At 37.6% G+C, this 19,688-nt stretch overlaps 1 protein-coding gene across 1 annotated transcript in view; it reads left to right on the top strand.

Annotated features, from left to right (window-relative positions):
• The first annotated feature begins 1,998 nt into the window (after positions 1–1,998).
• st6galnac5a (ST6 (alpha-N-acetyl-neuraminyl-2,3-beta-galactosyl-1,3)-N-acetylgalactosaminide alpha-2,6-sialyltransferase 5a) overlaps positions 1,999–19,688 on the top strand; it is a 39,748-nt gene continuing 22,058 nt past the window's right edge. Inside the window, exons 1-2 of the mRNA XM_084120173.1 lie at positions 1,999–2,147; positions 2,811–3,002. Coding sequence (XP_083976299.1) covers positions 2,133–2,147; positions 2,811–3,002 — 207 coding nt within the window. The 5' untranslated portion in view covers positions 1,999–2,132. The remainder of the gene's footprint in view (positions 2,148–2,810; positions 3,003–19,688) is intronic.

Here is a 19,688-nt window from a genome sequence, read left to right as displayed (position 1 = left end):
GGTGTATGATGAATATTACGATGTTATGATGAACTATATGCCTTTCTCCACTGATGCTCTGAGTTGTTCAAAGGTTTCTGATTATTATTAGAAGGCAGCTGTCTGACTCTGAGATGGCGAACGAGAACAGGGTTTGTGTAACATTAGCAACACAATCGTTTGATAACATAGCTTTTACATTCAAGCTCTTTTAAGACATGAAGACATTTTTTGGTGATAAAAGGTGAATTTAAAGGGATCAAATTATTGACTACAGGGGGACTTTAACTATTATGCAGATTTAATGTGCATGGTCGCTATTAGTAAATTTACAGACTGACCAGTAATTCTGTCCAGTCACGTAACTTTTTAGATTTGAATCACTTGCCCAAACAGCAAACAATTCCAGCAGTAAAGCTTTAGCTTCTTGATTGATGCTGTCATCTAGGGGTATTGCTTATAATTGCTGAGGTTAAAATGCTTTAAAAAGCTTTTGTTTTCTGCACATAATTAAGCTCTGGTGTAGGTCTTCCTTTGCTGATTATCTCCAGCTTTTCTTTAAAAGTTAATATTGAAATTAGCAATGATGTACTCCTCATTATCGTTGCTTGCGGTTTCCATAGCGAACAGCGCTAGATATTTTATCAGCGTTTTTTCCCCAATCGAGTTCCTCACAGCAGGCGGAGCCCCACCCAATAAAAGGGACTATATGATTGGTCAGTTTTCCTGTCTTTTTAAATTTGTCTCTTATGGTGCGTCTCAGTTCGCCTACTCATACTACACCCTAAAAGTATGTACTCTTTTTGTTAAGAAAAAGTAGATACTTTTGAGAGTGTAGCAAAAGAGTATTAAGCTTTGGGGCATACTATCACGTCATACATTGCTTCTTTAACGGTTGCTCTCCGTCGCATCCTGTCACAGTAAACTGGCCTGTCAATCATCTTGTCACATTTAAAATCCTCCACATTTCATTTCATTTCATTTCCTACCGAATGAGGAGACTCTCCTCACATTCATGCATAATGATGCATTTAAAAGTTAATGGCCAAACGGATCTTCATAAAGTCCACATTGCAGATGAAATACAACACGAATAGCATTAAATAAATATTTTTTATCAGGTTAAACTTTGATTAGTCACCCAAACCTTTATCTAAACCTGTCGTGCACATCCGCCATGTTTTGTAGTTTAACACATTTTACTCATGTTTGTAGTTCCTCCTCCAAAGCACAATGGGTTGGCAAGAAAATCCACCGAAAATAGTAGACCATCCGGGGCCTTTTGACACTCTATTCAACATACTATGCTTTGGGACACACTTATTCTAATACTATAGGATGGATAGTAAGGGCATTGGGATGCAGGGTCCTTGACTTGCTATGGCTTTGGCCCTCTGTAATTTCACAGCTGTATACCACCAATCACAGAGCTGAAAGCGTTAGGTGGAAAAATCCTAATATGGAGAAAACTTACATCTACCGATCTACACAACACAACACAAACTGAATCGGCATATGTATTTATTTCCTCAAAAAGATTTAGAACTGATGATTTTTCATTTAAACGGGCCCTGGCGGTTCCTCTCTGATATATAGCAGCCTGTGACGGCGGTACCTTGTATGACTATTTGTATCTGACTGATGCAACGGACTCTTAAAATTGTGTTGCAGCCAGCCAAACAGATCGGGACTGGCAATTTCATGACCACTTTTCTCTGCAATATGCATGAGGCAGTGAGTGTGACAAATACTGTGGATTGAGTTTTAAGTTGTATTCAACCTGGAATATTACCTGTAGTTGTAGGCACATATTGAAAGAAAGCACTAGGTACAATTTAAATAACAGTATCTTACAAGAGATATGTATTTCCATGTCGCAGCACAGACTCCAAATGTGCAATTTGTCCTAAACGCTAAATTAGAGTTCACACTCAAACCCCATGATCTTTAGGACCGTGCGGTGTCACACGGGCTGTGCTCGCCGAGCTCAAGAATGGGTTCAGTCCGCGCGCACAGCACACACACTGACATCTCCCAGCACGAGCGGAGCGCGGCGATTTAATGACGACATAATCTGATAAAGTAGCAACAATCGGGGGAAAAAAGTGGATCTTCATGCGCACATTCCCAGGAATATTCCAGCTGGCTTCAGGATGAAGACACCGATGGTAATTGTATTGAAAACAGTTTGAATGTCTCGCATCTCTCCTGTGCAGCATTGTTGCTGAAGTACTGCGGCTCTCTGTTGCTTTCACATGCTGAATGAAAGAAGATTAAAGACAATAAAACAACCTTAATCCCCATTTCTATATCATGAGGAGTTTGTCGGAAATTAAATTTATGGAGACATGAAATTTAGCTTTGTGGAAAGAACGTGGCTTTTGTGAATTTTTGATTTTTTTAAATATTTTAAAAACATTTTCCATGAGAATATTATGTCTTTCTATGCATTGCAAAATGATGCAAACAGTTTTTTATTTATTTTTTATTTTAGTATGGTAGCCTACTATTAAATAATAACATTATTTGAAATAATGGAGCTTTTTTTTTTTTTTTTTGCTATGACAAGATCAACATGCAATCAAATATACACAATTTTACTTTGTTTAATGTTGTTTCAAAACCATTATTGCATTATCTGGTGCATTAAGTTTTAGGCATCAGCATTTAGTTAGAACCTGCAAGTTCTTATAATCTCAATCTGATTAATATTTGAGCATGGGAAATGTGATTCGTATCCTATAATTGACTGCGCCGAGGGCATGGGTTGGTGATGATTTATGACCTTGCGCTCTGTGGTGGATTTGAACTTTTGCCCTCATGTTTTCCAGCGTCATGGAGTTGCCGTTTTTCTCGCGATCACCATGTGCACCAGTCTGTTGTTCGTGTACAGCGTAAGCTACAATAATAATACTACAGCATCCAGCGCGTCTAAGGGCGCGTCAGGTGAGAAAGTGGAGCCCACCAGAGCGCCGCGCGCGCCTCCAGCACTGCAGGGGTACAGCAGCATCATTGAGCACAAGGTAAACGGTTGTTCTTTATCCACATTTGTATCCTGCTGTAAAGTCAGCTTTGTTTTGAAAAAAGGTAGCAAGTTTATAACTGATCCAAGGTAGTTGTTAGCTTGTTTAAGAAACCAGCGTAAATGTGTGTGTGTGTGTGTGTGTGTGTATTAGTGCTGTCAATCGATTAAAAAAACAAAACAAATTAATCACACTTTTTTTAAATTAATTGCGATTAATAAAACCTAACATTTAAGGTAATATATTTTTATATTGTAATGATTTTACATTTAATCTCCAAATTAATGTAGAAACAACATATAGACAATAGCCTATATTTATGATTAATGGCATCTTTGTATGAATGAAGCAGGGCAGTACCACTGATGCCAATACTGTTACTGATGTCTCTATGAAATAGATTTTTTTTTTCTCAATTAATTCTCATTAATTCTAGGCATTCAGCATTACCGTATGATTGAAAGTCACTATTTGTAACATTTATTAGGCATTAAATAATATAACAAGTTTTAATTTATGTGAACTTAAAACAATCTTCACATAAACCCATCATAATGAATCTCACATTTACCTGTGCCCTTCAATATATCAGGGCTAATTTTTTTCGATTGGCCCAGTCAGACAACTTCAGATTGTTGTCATATTTTTACTTGCCCTGTCAAAATGCACAAAAAGTGATTGTTTTCATTGTTTTCGACCCTTGTAACCTTGTAAACAGGTTATCGATATTTCAGTATTGATATGAATTGAATAATCAATATTTTTGACAAAACTACAGTGCACTTAGTTTATTATGTCAGATGCCTTTTAAAAAAGACTACAATTGAAAAACACTTATATTAAAATTCAACCCGCCAAAGTGGCTGGTAGGAGGAACATGCCACTGCTGAAATCCACCCGCATATATCAGGTTGGTTGGTGTTTATGTCAAGCGATATATATTTATATATATATATATATATATATATATATATATATATATATATATATATATATATATACATATGTACATATATATATATATATATATATATGTATATATATGCATATATGTATGTATGTATATATATATATATATATATATATATATATATATATATATATATATATATATATATATACGGTTAAATATCAATTTACCTACAATAAAATACTGTATTCGTAATTTCACAATGCAGGCTTCTGTAGGGGGTTGTACAACAAACGTTATCTGTGGGATAACAACAGTGAAGTCCATTATGTTTGAGCCATTATGTTGATGAGTGTACCTGCTGGCTGGCTTTCATTTTCTTTCAGCCCGTAATAGTGTTACAATTGGTTCCACTGTTACATGGAGAAAACAGTTTAAGCATTATGATTGACCTTTAAGCCTGATCATAACTTGCAGTCTGCACTTTATGTAGCAATGTTGTGCTTAACTGTCCGATTATAATGGGGGAGAGAGTTTGCAATGCCATTGCTTTGATCTGATTGATTGTTATATCTGGGGAACTTTTAATATATACTTTTAATATTAACACTCAGCGTAGAAAAGTCAAGAATAACGACATATTTTTAGATAATCCAATTATATTTCAAGAGATTACTGAAATGCAGACACAGCAAATCACTGTGTGAGATCACAGTCATTTCCTGCTCATGTTTACTGTGGAATCAGTTGCATTGAAATTGTAATAAATTGAAAAAATACTACTGTAAAAATTACTGGTAAAGTACACCAAATAGTAACCAGGAATTGACTATAAATTCACATGATTGTGGTATTGGGACATGTTATCACCAAATGTTTCCCGCTGCTATAAAGGTGAAAATGTCCAATTGCTTTTAGAGAAATTGACTTTCAAAATAATCCTACTCTAACAATAAAAAAGGTAATGCATCATCTCTTTGGTCTGATTGGTGTTTTCATGGCTCAACACCGTTTCTTAAGCTTGAGATTTATTAGAACTTTAGATAGTGGAAACTAGTTTTATCTAGGCCATGCAACAGACTAGACGAGTGCCTCAATGCATTTTTGAACAATGATCTTCAGAAGGTCTTGTGGTTAAAAATTGAACTGTGGCATTTAAAATGTCTACAGACAGACATATTTCTCGTAGCTTTGAGCCAGTTCAGTCAACGCTGAGCCATTCTGAGCGATTTAACGCTCTTTCAGTTGCTGACACTGCTAATCAATAAACCAGATTATTAGTGTGGAGAATCATAACACCAGTGCTGGTGTTCTCTAATCTCATCTTTGGTTAACTGGAGCAGTTTTGGTCCAAAAAGGTATTTCCATTTCACTTCTGTCACTGAATTCATTTCTCTTGTTCAAATTGTTTTGAGATTCTACAGAGGAGGGCTGAGGGGAAGAATCAGATCGCAGGCACTAACCCTTCCTCCATCAGCCATTAATCACTATTTACCCCTGGCTCCGGCAGACGGGCGGCTCGATACTCACCTGCCTTTAGCAATATCAGCCTCAACTCAAGCGAAATCCCTCATTGCCCTCTTCTATCTCTTATTGATAAACCCAGGCATTTTCTTCTGATGAGATTTGACACTTCTCTTCTGATGCCTCTGTTGATGACTGCCATGTTGTTCACACAAGGGCTGATAGAAAACGAAGTACTGCACTTTAAGTCACGAAGAGCTGTTGACAAAGCCAAATGAGCCTGTGATCGATTGGCGAGTTTCTTTGACGGCTCTATGTGAGTTGGTCTTCCAGTGCTCAGTTTTATTTTTGCGAATCTCTGATTCAATTCACAGTTGTTTGAATTGCGCTTTTCACAATACACATCATTTCAAATCTATCTATCTATCTATCTATCTATCTATCTATCTATCTATCTATCTATCTATCTATCTATCTATCTATCTATCTATCTATCTATCTATCAAATCAAAACATTGACAAAATGGCCTTTAAAGTTGTCCATTTATGTTCGCGATTGTGCTGCATTCACTCACAAAAATAAATGTATTATATATTTACGGTAGGAAATTTACAAAATATCTTCATGAAACATGATATTTACTTGTTATCGTAATGATTTTTGGCATAAAAGAAAAATTTATCATTTTGACCCATACAATGTATTGTTGGCTATTGCCACAAATATACCCGTGCGACTTATGACTGGTTTTGTGATCCCGCTTCACGTATGAATAGATTCATAGATCCATCCATCCATCCATCCATCCATCCATCCATCCATCTTTATCTATCTTTAATATTTGAATGTTAGTGTAGAAGACAAAATTCACAAAATGTATTATAGATAGATAGATAGACAGACAGACAGACAGACAGACAGATAGATAGATAGATAGATAGATAGATAGATAGATAGATAGATAGATAGATAGATAGATAGATAGATAGATAGATAGATAGATAGATAGATAGATAGATAGATAGATAGATAGATAGATAGATAGATTTTTTTGTGTTTGTATATGCAGTATCATGTGTTGTTTAATGAATGTTGTTGGAACTTTTGTTTCCGACTGTATGACTCAAGTTCAATACATCAGAATTCAGCGCATGTCTTTTCAAGTATTATTTAAGGGCCTCCGCCTCAGTGGATGTCTGTGAGGTCTGTTTCTTTCAGCTGAATCTGAATTTGGGTTTCTGCATCAGATCAGTGGATGTCAGTGTGAAAGCAAAGCATGATTTCAACATTTGTGATTTGTTCAGGCCAGTAAGGTCAAAGATGAGAGAAAGCTTAAAAGCAGTTGGTGGTATAACTGACGGCTGAGTGCACATGCATTTGTGCTGCTTTAAGACTTTAAAGATTAAACCCCTGCACATTTTTAAAGTCGATGCCAAGTGCTGCTTATTGTTTTGTTTGCCACCAGATTATGTGGGTGGATTAGAAAGTCCACCGTTACATCAGTGATGTCTGGTTGACAGTATAGAAAGAATGCATATTACACTGCCCCAAATTCAGACCTGCCAGTTCAAAGGAAACAATTCTCAAGAGCATGTTAGAGAATGTACAGCCTGCTAATGTGATTTGAAGATAGTGGAAGGGCTCAGTTTGAATCAACCCCACACGGACGCAAATAGAATTATGAAATACTATTCAAAATGCTTTTAAACCCAGCTGAATTCTTTGAAAAGCCAAGAGACGTACTAGCCTACTGTTTCACAGAACTTAAAGAGACAGTTCACCCAAATATAAACAAGAAAACTACTCACCCTCAGTTCATTTCAAACTCATTTAACTTTCTTTTTTCTGTGGAATGCAAAAAGAGAAATTTGACTCAATGTTCAAACTCTTTTTCATACGATAAATTTAATACAGAGTCAATGACTAAGGGCTGGGAAACTCAGAAAATAAAAACAAAAAAGCACCATAAAAGTAGTCCATATATATATATATGCACTATATTTGAAGTCTTTGAGAGTCATTTGATAGTTTTGTGTGAGGTGCAGATAACAATTTGAGTTATTCAATGATTGTCTTCACTCCCAAGTATCATTTACATTTGTGTATATTCAAAACATGCATTAAAACATGTTCAACCAGGTGTGTTTTGTGTGTCTTGTAACTGATTTTTGCACAAATTCAAATAACATCAGTGATATTTTAAATTTAAATTAGTTAAATTTCAGTGTATTCCTCACACAAATCTTAAAACATCAGAAGACTTGCTGTACACAAATTGAACAATTTTATGATGTTTTTGTTGTTGTTGGTTACTAAGAACTGTCATACAATGAAAAATAGCATGCATTCTTCAAAATTTCCTTTTGTGTTCCACAGAGAAATGAAAAACGGCATACAGGTTAGGAATGGCAGGAGGGTGAGTCAATAATGACAGAATGTAAATTTTTCCATGAAGTATTAGGGTACCATAGAATTTTATAGTCCATAGCTCTTATAATTCGTCATTACATAGCACATTAGTTGCACACAGGTTCGAATCCGTATACACTTTGAGTGTTTAGAATTGAAAGGACAAAAAGGAAGTTTAAAGGAGTTCTTCTGGCCACGATAATTGTGTAGTGAAAACCTGATATTGTGACAGGCCTAGTTCCCGCCATTAGCTGACTTGCATAGTTTCTTTAGTGAATTGTTTGCTACAATAACACAATTGGTGTGAGTGAATAAACAACTCTAATGCTCAAAAATAGTTTTTTCACCATTGTTTTCTCGAGCTGTGGTCAAGTAACGTTGACATAGCACAGTCAAATATTAGAGGTACAAGGATCATTTAATTTTGTAAGTCACAATTCAAAAAGGACTTTATCCCAGCCTGTGCAATTAACAGTTTCCGAAAGGTGGATAGTGATAGGATTGGTCCCTCTGCTCTCTGCTGAGCTATCTCTGCATTTCATTTGCCGGATGACTGCTCCTTTGAATCCTCCCAGTGTGGGATGAGATGAGTGTCAGCTCTTCTCTCGACTGTGGAGAGGCTGAGCGAGACATCCCAACGGTCTTCCCTCAGCTCACCAAGCCGGGCTGATGTCTCCAGTGATGGCGGATTTGCACGGCTCTCAGCTCTGGGCTGAAAACATCCTCTCCACTCACTCTAAAAAAACACAACCTGTGGATGTAAACAGTAGGGGAACTTTGGATGCGTACTGATATGTACACCTCAGGAACACAATTTAATGGAAGGATGTGCATGTCATTCCCCTACAGTCAGTATTTTCCAGTTCAGATGTTACTATGTGCATGATACCTCATTTCCATTAGGTGCTAAAATTCTGTTCTTCCCAAAGCTTGTTTGTCATGCAGATTTGACTTCTATGATGGCCTTGTGGCTGCTAAAATTCATTCAACACTTTTCAAGTTATTAGTGCTGCTTGCTAAGGTGCTTGGTAGTTCTTTCTTTTATGGATTTGAACAAATCTCTAATCCTAAGTGGTAAATGAGTTATGAAAAAAACTTTAATTACATTTTTTTTCTTGAGGTGTATTAATAATGTTTGTAAAGTTAGCTTCCTCTCAAACCTGAAGAATTAAACGTAATTCTTAAATTAAACGAAAAGTTGAAATGAGATAATATTTTCAAGTGAATTTCTATATTTCATAAAAATGGTTTATTGAACCACCAAAATGTGAATACAATTTCCAAAATGGGCATACAAAATGTATACACTCCCTTTGAGGAGGATACATTTTTAGGAATACACAATATCTCGGATTCTGTTGGTATTTGAGATTTATTTTTTCATTGATCAATATCAGTTAATAACTGATATACAGATGAGCCAAAACATTGTGACTACCTGCCTAATATGCTGTTGGTCCACCGACCCCCCGAGGAATGGACTCTACAAGACTCTTGAAGATGTCCTGTGGTATACTCTCTGGACCAGGCGACCTTCTTCCACTGCTCCAAGGTCCAGTTCTGATGCTCCTGTGCCTATTGTAGGCACTTTTGACAGTGGACAGGGGGCATCAGGCACTCTGGTTGGTCTGTGGCTACACAGTTCCTCGGCAGAGTGTGATGCACTGTGTGTTGTGACACATTCCCCCATAACCATCATTAAAATTTGTTGTGACTTGTGCCTCAGTGGACCTTCTGTTGGCTTCAACCAGATGGTAAAGCCTTCATTTCCCCCGTGCACTGATGAGCCTTGGGCGCCCAACACCCTGTGGCTGGTTTGTGGTTTGTCCCTCTTCGGACCACTGTTGGTAAATTCTCACCACTGCTGACCGGGAGCAACACACAAGCCTTGGCGTTTCAGAGATACTCTGACCCAGTCGCCTTGCCTTAACAGTTTGGCCCTTGTCAAAGTTGCTCGGTTCTTTATTCCTGATATTTCTTCTACATCAAACACATTGATTTCAAGAACCAATTGTTTGCTTACCATCTAAACTACTCAAATCGTAAAATGTGGCCTTGTTAGGAGATCATCAGCGATATAGGCTTCACCTCTGACTGGTCATAATGTTTTGGCTGATAAGAGTGTATCAGACATTGTCCGATATTTCTAGTATTGTATTATCTAGTATTTTGGTTTCTGTTGGTAATAGAGATTTTTTAAATGTAATATTTAAAAATTTGATATCTATCAGATACTGGTCAATATTTCCAATGTTTTTAACATTTAGATTTCCTTTGCATCATATATTGTTCACTTATTTTACTTAATTTTAATAACATTCATTTATCGCTTGTCATCCATAACATCGGCTTATCAGCATCTTCTAGAATTTTAATGTCTGTTTATCCCCAACATTATTTATTCCAACAAGAAAGTCGTGTGACTTTGCCTCCACAAGTCCTGTACTGAATAACATCATTTGGTGTCTTCAACTTCATGCGGTGCTGCACAGGCCGGCTGGCGACTGACTTTGAGTGAAGCACACTGTCCACTCCAAGACATAAGGCATCTTACACCGATTGCTAGCAAACATGAAGTTCATCAGATATTTTGTTTGTGCACTTTAATCCCCAAGAAAATTATTACATTTAATAAAAGATCCACAGTGGCAGTGAAGATTTTGTTCTCTTGAACACATGCTGCTTTATTCATAAACTGATTTTGGGATTCCAGCGTTGAGTTCTTCATTGGCAAGCACCACTCAGGTTTTCAGTGTATCTTTTGGATTATAGAAAAGTCCTTGATCGGTCTCTATTTAACGCTCACCTCTGCCATTATAGAGACTTTCTTTTATACTAAACAAAGCACTCTTGGTAGCACCTTGTGGGCAGCACTACAACTGTGTGAATGTATGTGTTTAGACTACAAATCCTTCATGAATATTGTGGAAGGGGCCGTTTGGGGATTCTAGGTCAGGAAATTGCTTCTAGATGTTTCAGTATAAAGCAGGAAATAGAGGGATTTGGGAAGCACTTGTCTGTACAGAATGATGATTTTATGGTTTTAATGTTTAACCTCTTATTTCTTTCTGATCCGTAAGCTTGAGGGAATGATGTTTTCCAGTTGAGTCGCGCAAACCACAAACTGCTACACAACAACAATCGGTCTACAGCGAGGTTTACATACATAACAGATGGATTGATCTTCCTCTGGCTATTCTCCTGGTGAGAAATTTAGAGGGGAAAGCAGCAGATGAATTGTTTATTAATGATTTTTTTGCACCCATAGTGCTCTAGAAGCCCGGGGCATTATGCAGCTATTTAGCAGTGATTGATGAGTTTGTCGTTCAGCCTCAGAAAACAGCGATCAAGCTGTTATTTGTGTTTTCTGTGTAATCTGGCCTTGATAAGTTTAAATGGCGGTAACATTTCCCTGGAGATTTGGAACATATTGCGTGGAACACATGGAGCAATTCATTATTCCTCTACCAAGTCAAATCATTCTTATAAAGTTGCTCCAAATTACATTTTCTTAGTTGAGAGAAAAAAAGAAAAGGAGGGATTAAACATTAAAGATTGTTTCTATGAACCAGTAACATTTAAGGAGACCTAGCTATGTATCTTTCCTTTAGTGTGTAATAGCTGTTTGTGCATGTAAGAAATCTGTGTTACAAAGTTACAAAGCAAAAAGTCCACAGCAAGTTCTGAATTTCTACAACAGAAAATACATGCCTGAAACGCCTCATCTGCCATTATTTCCGTAACGTCACTATATAACACATTTGCATATCTGCTGGCTTCTTTGGCTCGCTGTCAAACAAAGGTAGTTATGACGCCAAGAAGAGTTTATCACTCCTTATTTTTAACACTATTTCTAAGCAGTACAACCATAACCTTTTGTCTAACGAATGCTTTCTGAATTGTGCAGTTAACGGACATACAGTTTTTACACTGATGTAGAAAAATTCTGCAGTTATAACATCACATTTGAAATGTAAGTCAAGTCAAGTCATCTACATCTTCAATGTAGATTGTTCCAAAGCGGCTTTACAGAGATACAAGGATAGTTTAAAGTAACAGAGATTGTTTTGGCTTTAGCAGCTCTTGAATAAAGTTATTTTCCAGCTAAAGTTAATTTGATTGATTCACTTCGGTCGCAACGATCATTAGTTATTAACTTAGGGGCTGCTAACACGACACCGTTTTAACAGGAAACTCTACACAGACTTTAAACGCGAAACCTGTGAGAACGCTGATGGCGTGCACATGCGTATTACGAGTTCGGTCTATTGGTATGCGCGTTTGAATATATGTGCGCAGGTTTGTAATTCCCTACAAACCAAGCCTTAAAAACTACTCGTCTGGCCTTAACAGAATTGTATCACTTCGGGGTAGATACGCAAACCAAATTTTCCTGACAACGCTTTATCTGTAGAGTGGTAAAGGGATCCTCCATAAGGAGAAACTAGTTGGCACTTTAGCACCCCGCTATGACATCGGGTCCAGGCGCAGGTCCTTCATCAGATCTGGATACAGCCTGGATCCGGCAGGCTGCGGGAAAACCTCTGGATAAACAAAAACACTAAAATTAGCGTCGATGCCATTCTTCTTATGATGTAATGAGTACATCAGGATTTATGGGAAGTGTTCCCGGTTCCGGCTGACCTAATCTATGCAGCCTAACATTGAATTATAGAAGTCTATAATGTATTATGTGTATGCTAGGTCAAAGAGATGTATTTTTAATCTAGCTTTGAACTGACAGAGTGTGTCTGCTTCCCGGACAATGGTAGGAAGACTGTTCCAAAGTTTTGGAGCTAAATAGGAGAAGGAGGAATAAAATTTAAAATTAACATTGTGAAACGTCCTGCACAAGTTGTCCTTGCGATGGTGGTTCGGGTCAATCAGCTTGTTCTTCCTGACTGTCAATATCGGACCTGGGCTCGAACTAATAAATAGGAGGTAAACCAATCACAACAGACCGGGGCCGGCTGACCAATCAGAGCAGACTGTGCATTTCAGAAGGCGGGTTTTAAAGAAACTAAAGGGTACGTTTACACAACAACGCTATGCTTAAAACAGAGAAGTTTTTCCTTTTAGTTTTCCGCGTATCAGACGACACCACTGTCAAAACGATCCCCATTCACACGAACCCGCGGATACGACTTAAACGCTGTGAATGCGATGAAACACTATAGACTGAACACGTGATACGCATGAGCTTCTGAAAACGTGACATTCACGTTTGTGTTGTTTACACAGAGAATGTTTTCAAAAACTCATTTTTCAATTTCATTTTGAAACCCGTTTCCAATAGTTTGCGTTTTCAGTCACCCAAAACGCTGTTGTCGTGTAAACGAACGGCCAAAATGCACAAAAAGTTGTACGGTTTCAGTTGAAAATGGTGTCGTTTAAACAGCCCCTTAACCTAAAGCAGAGCGTTTAGACAGAGGGTGAAAATAGGTTCTACAATAATGCAAATTATAAGAAAAATTATGTTTTTGGAACTTTAAATCATGTAAACGTATTCTAGTAGACCCCTAAACTAAATTATGAACCTGTAAATGAGAATAATAGGGGCCCTTTAAATATAATCCTTAGGACTCAAAGCACTGCAGGTTTAATCAAACCACAGCTGCAAAGGAAAATGATTTCTTACATCAATTTATCCTTTAGTTTCCCCACCGGACTCAAATCACAGCGATCCGAGAACAAGCTGACACTTTCTGCTTGCTTAAACTAAAGTGGTATTCCAAGAGGAATTTGCTGGTTTTACCCACATTTCAACATTGACTAATAGCACAGCTTCACGGCTATGATGGATGCTGTTGACAGCTCTCATCAGCGCTTGTGACACGACAGATTGAAATATTGCCTAATAGTTTGGTCCCAAACACACTTGACAGCCCATTGTGTGAGATTTTCTAAGCGCTATAGTACAGATAGAGCATTATCATTCCTTTTTTTCTGCATATGCAGATCCCCGCTGGGACCCCATAGTAATTCAGGATCAGTCTTGTTGCTGAAGGATAAGCAAGAATGTGGGAGATGAATGGAGAACGTTTGTGACAGCATCTCCTTGATCTGAGAGCTTTAATGACTCCTCCTGATATCTGCCAACTATTAAAGACATGAACGCACTTTCTTTATAGCTATTATGGAGGTCAGGAGTTTAAAGAGAGGACTGAGTGGTGAATCACAAATGATAATAAACCCTATAGAGGGACAATGGACTTTGTTATCAAGTCTAATCATATTGCATTAATCCCTTTTAAATTGAACCGAGTCTTCAGGGTTAATTGCACGAAACGTGCCTCTTTATACTTCTGGTTAACTTGAAGCTGTGGCTGCCAGAAGATCACTGCAAAAATATGGTGACAGTGTCAAATTTACGGTTCATAACCATAAGCTACATGCTGTATTATAGCAGTCTACTTGAACTACAGCTTTATACAACTAAATATAAAATATGCTGATAAAAAAAAACAGTAGAGGTGGTATTAATACATGACATCTCAAAGTTGAATGAACAAAAGCTAATGAACTTGCACACTAATAAACACACGACATTAAAATAAAGTGTAAGCAACTAAAAACATCATAATGTGCTTAACTGATGATACTATTTAAATAAAATATAAATAAATGCAGTGCCAATTTTACTTTATTTTACTGTAAATTAGGTTAAGATGACTCGTATTTCATTTTACAATTTTGTTTTTTACTATAGGTGATTTCAGTTAATGTGTATTGTCTTGTTAAATGTAATAAGTATTTTCACCATACATTGTTGTAATTCACAATTGTTATGTAAAAAGAAAAAAGAAAAATTACAGCATGTATTATGTTAAATCAAATGTAGCATAATTTTTCAAATAAGAAATGTTTTTTTTAACTGTAAGTTACCATAACTTACAGTCAACTAGTTTTTACTAGCATGTTTTAATTTATACTTAGTTTGATTTACATATATTTTACTGTAGAATATAAAAAAGGAAGTACAAATTCTGAATTACTATATGAAGAGTTCAGATGCAAAAGCCTCTAAGTGCCATCTGAAATTTTTTCTAGAATGATCATTTTTATCAAGCTCGTATATTTAAGTTCAGTAATTTCACTTAAATGACAACGAATAGGTAATTTTCATTGCCATTTAAGTGAAATTACTGAATTAAATATACAAGCTTGGTAAAAATTATCATTCTAGAAGAAAATTTCAGATGGCACTTAGAGGCTTTTGCATCTGAACTCTTCATATACTGATATCATGTATATGTACATACAGCAGTTAAAAAATAAAGGTTAATTTAGTAAGTCTGAAAATTACAAACAATTGTTATAATGGATCATTTATTATACCTTTCTGCAAGTTGTGATGGTCGATAAACAGCTGTTTTGTCTGTTGTTATGCTTGAATGTGGAGTGTGTTAAGAGGATTTGGCGTTCTACTCGTGCGACACAAGTGTGCAACCAATGAAAGAAGTACTATCTGCTCAACAGCCCATGGAGAAATGAGGCATAATTCAGAGCATTATCAACACAAGGTTAGAGTCTCACTAGCTCAGCAGAAGCCCAAGATCATTATCATTATCTGATAAAGAGCAGAGAAGTTAATGACTGGCAGAGCGTGAGTGTATTCGTGTCTTTTAAATGGAGATGATAGGATGTCTCTAATGAATACTGTGTGTCATTATGGGTAGCGTCATGTGCCTTTAGATCAGCGTCTGTTATGATTGTTACACACTTTAACCGATTTAATCCCAGCTAAACTTCAAATACACTCTGCATGTGTGTAGAATGTCAAATAGAATCACCCTAAAAAAAGCCTCCGCAGCATTTGGGTTCTTACTTACCCCTTTTCAACCAAGGCAGTGCTGGTGCCGGTTCGGAGCCGGTGCCTACTCGTGAACCAGTTCTTTGTGTTTCGACAGCCAAAGAACCGGTTCTCGGCCAGGAAAATTGGTTCCAAAGCGGCACCAACACTTTGCTGGACTAGAACCGTTCTTTTACCACGTCATGCTTACGTCGGGGGCTGGGGGCAGGGTTATTGTGACCAACAACTCGACGGGAAAGGTTGTGACTGCCATTGCTAAAAACACAGCACTAGCTAGTAGAAAGAATGATTGAAGAAAGATGGATTCTGACCCCAATATAGAATCGCAAAGCCAGGAGAAACATTTGCAGAAAGACGATGTAGTCCACCATTGTAATTGTTATGCTTGAAGTTGGCGCAAGCGTTTCTGGGAAAGCTAAGACGTATGGCAACGTACACAGTGACGTAACAACGTCGTTCGCTGGGCTCTCTAGTCAGTGGGAAAACAAACTGGTTCTGAGAAGGTTCGCAAGTTGAACCAACTTTGAACCAGCACCAGTTCCGAACCAGTTCTTTTTTGGTGGAAAAGGGGTAATTCTGTGAAGCATCTCATCTGGTGTTGTTTACGTTCTTGTTGTGTGTTTGCGAACTTTTCAAATCATTCTTTCAACTCTGCAAAGGTTTTGATCGGCTTTGATCGGCACACTGGCCTTATGTTAAAGAAACCCCCCTTCATATAATTTTGAAGTATTGGGACATATTGATTTGGACAGGATTGGGATCTCTTAGGTTATTACTAGTCTGGATTTGGCCTTACAGAAACTCATAAAAAAAATCTATTGGGAACAAGACTTATACTACTTGTAACTTTGGTGGGTTGAATTTTATATATTATATATACAGTTTTTTCAATTGTAGTCTTTTAAAAAGGCATCTGAATTAATAAACTAAGTGCAAAGTAGTCTTGTCAAAAATATAGATTTTTCGATGCATATTTATACTGAAATAACTGAAACGCTTCCAATACTCATTTTACGAAGAATAGATACAAGATACCAGCTGTGCTTTCTCGCTTTTTTATCTCTCCAACAGTGAGTTGACACACAAACCCGCCTCCCCTCACTCACTCGTTTAATTTGCTCCGGATTAATATTGATGGTGTTACAGGGCTTGAATTTCGGCGTGGGATTGCGCGTATTGTGCACAATTTTACTCATTCCCACAGATTTTGTGCTCAGAAATGTAGCACTTTTTCACTGATTATTGCAGTTAAATAATCAAATACACACAAAATAATGACAAAATGCTGGTTTTGGCGAGTATTCATGTAAATATAGGCGTTTATGTTTTAAGTGAACGTAAGCAGTTGAGAAAGAAAAAGACCAGTGCGCCGGGTCTTAAAGTGACAGCAGCCTAATATACCTGCTGCCAAATTATGAGATAATATAAGAAAATATCTATTGCCGTTTTTCCCCATGGCATCAATGTCAACATTGTGGCCAGTTAAAATGCAGAGAAGTAATTAATTAAGAAGATCATCAAACCTGATGCTGGTCGTTCTGTGCAGTTCATGGCCGAACTCTCCTCATTGATTTAATCCTTTTTTTTTACATCAAATGGGATGCCAGCAGTAGCTGAACCAACTGTTATTTTACTCAGAAAGTTACTCAGAAACGAAGGTGCATCAGGCAGTGCAGCAATAAATTTAGCCTCAGTTATTAAGGTCATAATACATACAGAGAAGCATTGTGAAAAATAAAAATACTGCAATTTCAGACATCAAACAATCTAGACAGCATTTGATTTCTCAGACGACCTTTGTGTTTGTTGAACAGCTAGGTGGGTAATTTGCTTCAAACTTTTTACAGAATTTGTGTGATAAAAAAAAAAAGGATTTAAAACACAATTTTACCAGACCCTCTCAAGAAAAACAAGTCCCGTCTGAATAGGGCTTAACGCTGATCAATTTGTTAATGCATTTAATACACACTTAAGGCATTCACCTACATTATAGCCGTTTCATTCTGTTCTGTGTTGCACAACTACTGCAATCCCATAGCCAGACTCTTGTTTATCAGCAAATGAATACAGTTTTAACAGCAACCTGAAAAGGGACATTTTGACAGACGTAAACTATTTGTTGTATCTGTATAGTGGTCTAAAATTCTTTATTCTGCAGAACACAAAAGAAGATCTTGTTTTTTTTCAACTATTTGTCCAAACAATGACAATACAGGGTCCCAGTGACTTTCATTGTATTTTGCTGCACTAAAGAGCACTGCATTGATGACGTAATTTTGTAGGCCAACCCCTAAGTTTGCATCACCCTGGTTCCCTCGACAAAAAACACAATAGGATTTTTCCATATTGCTATTCTTCCACAATAGCATTAAGCCACTTGTTAGCAACCACCTTTTTGAAGACAAGTAAAAGCAGTGCGTAGAATATAACGTGAATTGCATAACGTGAACTCTTTAAAAAAAAACATTGACTTCAGATCTATAGAACCGGAAGTGCTAAAATGTGAACTTGATTTAAGGTTTTGGCCTACAAAAATAAATCATCCCTGCAACACTCTATTGCTAAATCAAGTAGCTTAAAATTGTAACATTGTAAAATGTATACACTTTAGTATTAACTACATAAATATATATAAATAACATGCTTTTGACATTAAAATATACTATTCTGGGTCTTTCTGGGTCAGTGAGACCTGCATGTTCTTATAAAATGTCATCGTCTACTTCAGAAAAGTGCTCTTTCAAGTACTCCCATGATTCATGCTTGAATCTTCTCCTCCTTTTCCCCCGCCAGAACACCCTCCCCCCTTTCAAAGCACTTGTTCTTGCAATCCTAACCCCTCCTCGCACTTTTACTATGATTGCCCCTTCTGCAGCGCATCTCTCCTTTCTATACCCTCACCATGCTCTACTTGAGAAGAGCTTTTTATCATTGCAGCCCATCTCTGGTTTATAAGCCCGGGTACGGATGATAATTCCTCCCTGAGGGCTTGTTTTAAAGAATTGCGGATGTCTGCGGCCAGACCTAATCTGTGCTCGCAAACAACACGAAGTGTTTGCTGGGAAGCACCTTTTGTATTCAGGGCAAAGCAATCATCCCACCGGGGAGCGTCTTCGTCTCATCTCAATTCTGACAATGTCTCCTGGATCTTTTTTTTTTAACTCGCTTTATTGCTCTGTCTCTCTCTCTCTCTCTCTCTCTCTCTCTCTCTCTCTCTCTCTCTCTCTCTCTCTCTCTCTCTCTGTTTTTTCCCTTTTCCATTCAGTCTCTCTCTCTCTCTCACTCTCTGTTTTCCCCTTTTCCATTCAGTCATATTACCAAAGAGGTACACCCATTCTCTGTGTTTCTTTCCTTGCTGAGGATGCGATGAGCCCTCAGTATGAAGTGAGAGGAGCCTCTGCGGCTCACAGATTAAGTTGGAGGATGAAGATGAATCTGTAGGCTTTACCTTTCACAAACACACAGATGATGCTGGAAGGGTTACATCCAAATGGCCTTGACAAACGTCTCTCTCCTGCAATGCTTTTGTGTAATTTTATAGTATGTATGCTAATTGAATAATGTTTTGTCAGGGATTAAATCGGGGGTGTCCAAACTCGATTTATGGAGAGCTACTACTAGCTCTAACTTGTTTCAACACACCTGTCTGGAAGTTTCTAGTTTTCCTGATTAGTTGTTTCAGGGCTGTTTAATTGGGGTTGAAGCTGAACTCTGCAGGACAGTGGCCCTCAAGGAGCAGGATTGGACACCCCTGTCTTAAATTGTTGGAGGTTGTGAAATGATACTTTTAATGCATTTTGACTTGTTTGTACGGTGGCCCAGTAGTGCACAAAACAACGAAATTTAAAGCCCCACTAGGTAGGAATTCCGTTTTGGTCAAACAACGACCCCTAGAGTCGCTGTGGACTACTTGTATTTAACGTTACTGTCGTAAATACCACTCACGCAGAGCAGTCTCTTCACTCACGGCCTGATCCCCTCCCCCCCTGTATACCGGTCCCTGTTCAGTCAGATGTAAGCTGTAACGAGTGGAAATAAGGTGTGTCCCCTTTAAGAGCTGCGTGCGCCCTGTTTAACTGTCGGCAGTCT

This window comes from Abramis brama (assembly GCF_963993115.1).
Source record: "Abramis brama genome assembly, chromosome: 7".
Taxonomy (NCBI): domain Eukaryota; kingdom Metazoa; phylum Chordata; class Actinopteri; order Cypriniformes; family Leuciscidae; genus Abramis; species Abramis brama.
The sequence above is the reverse complement of the archived record's forward strand: the minus strand, read 5'-3'. Positions and strand labels throughout refer to the sequence as shown.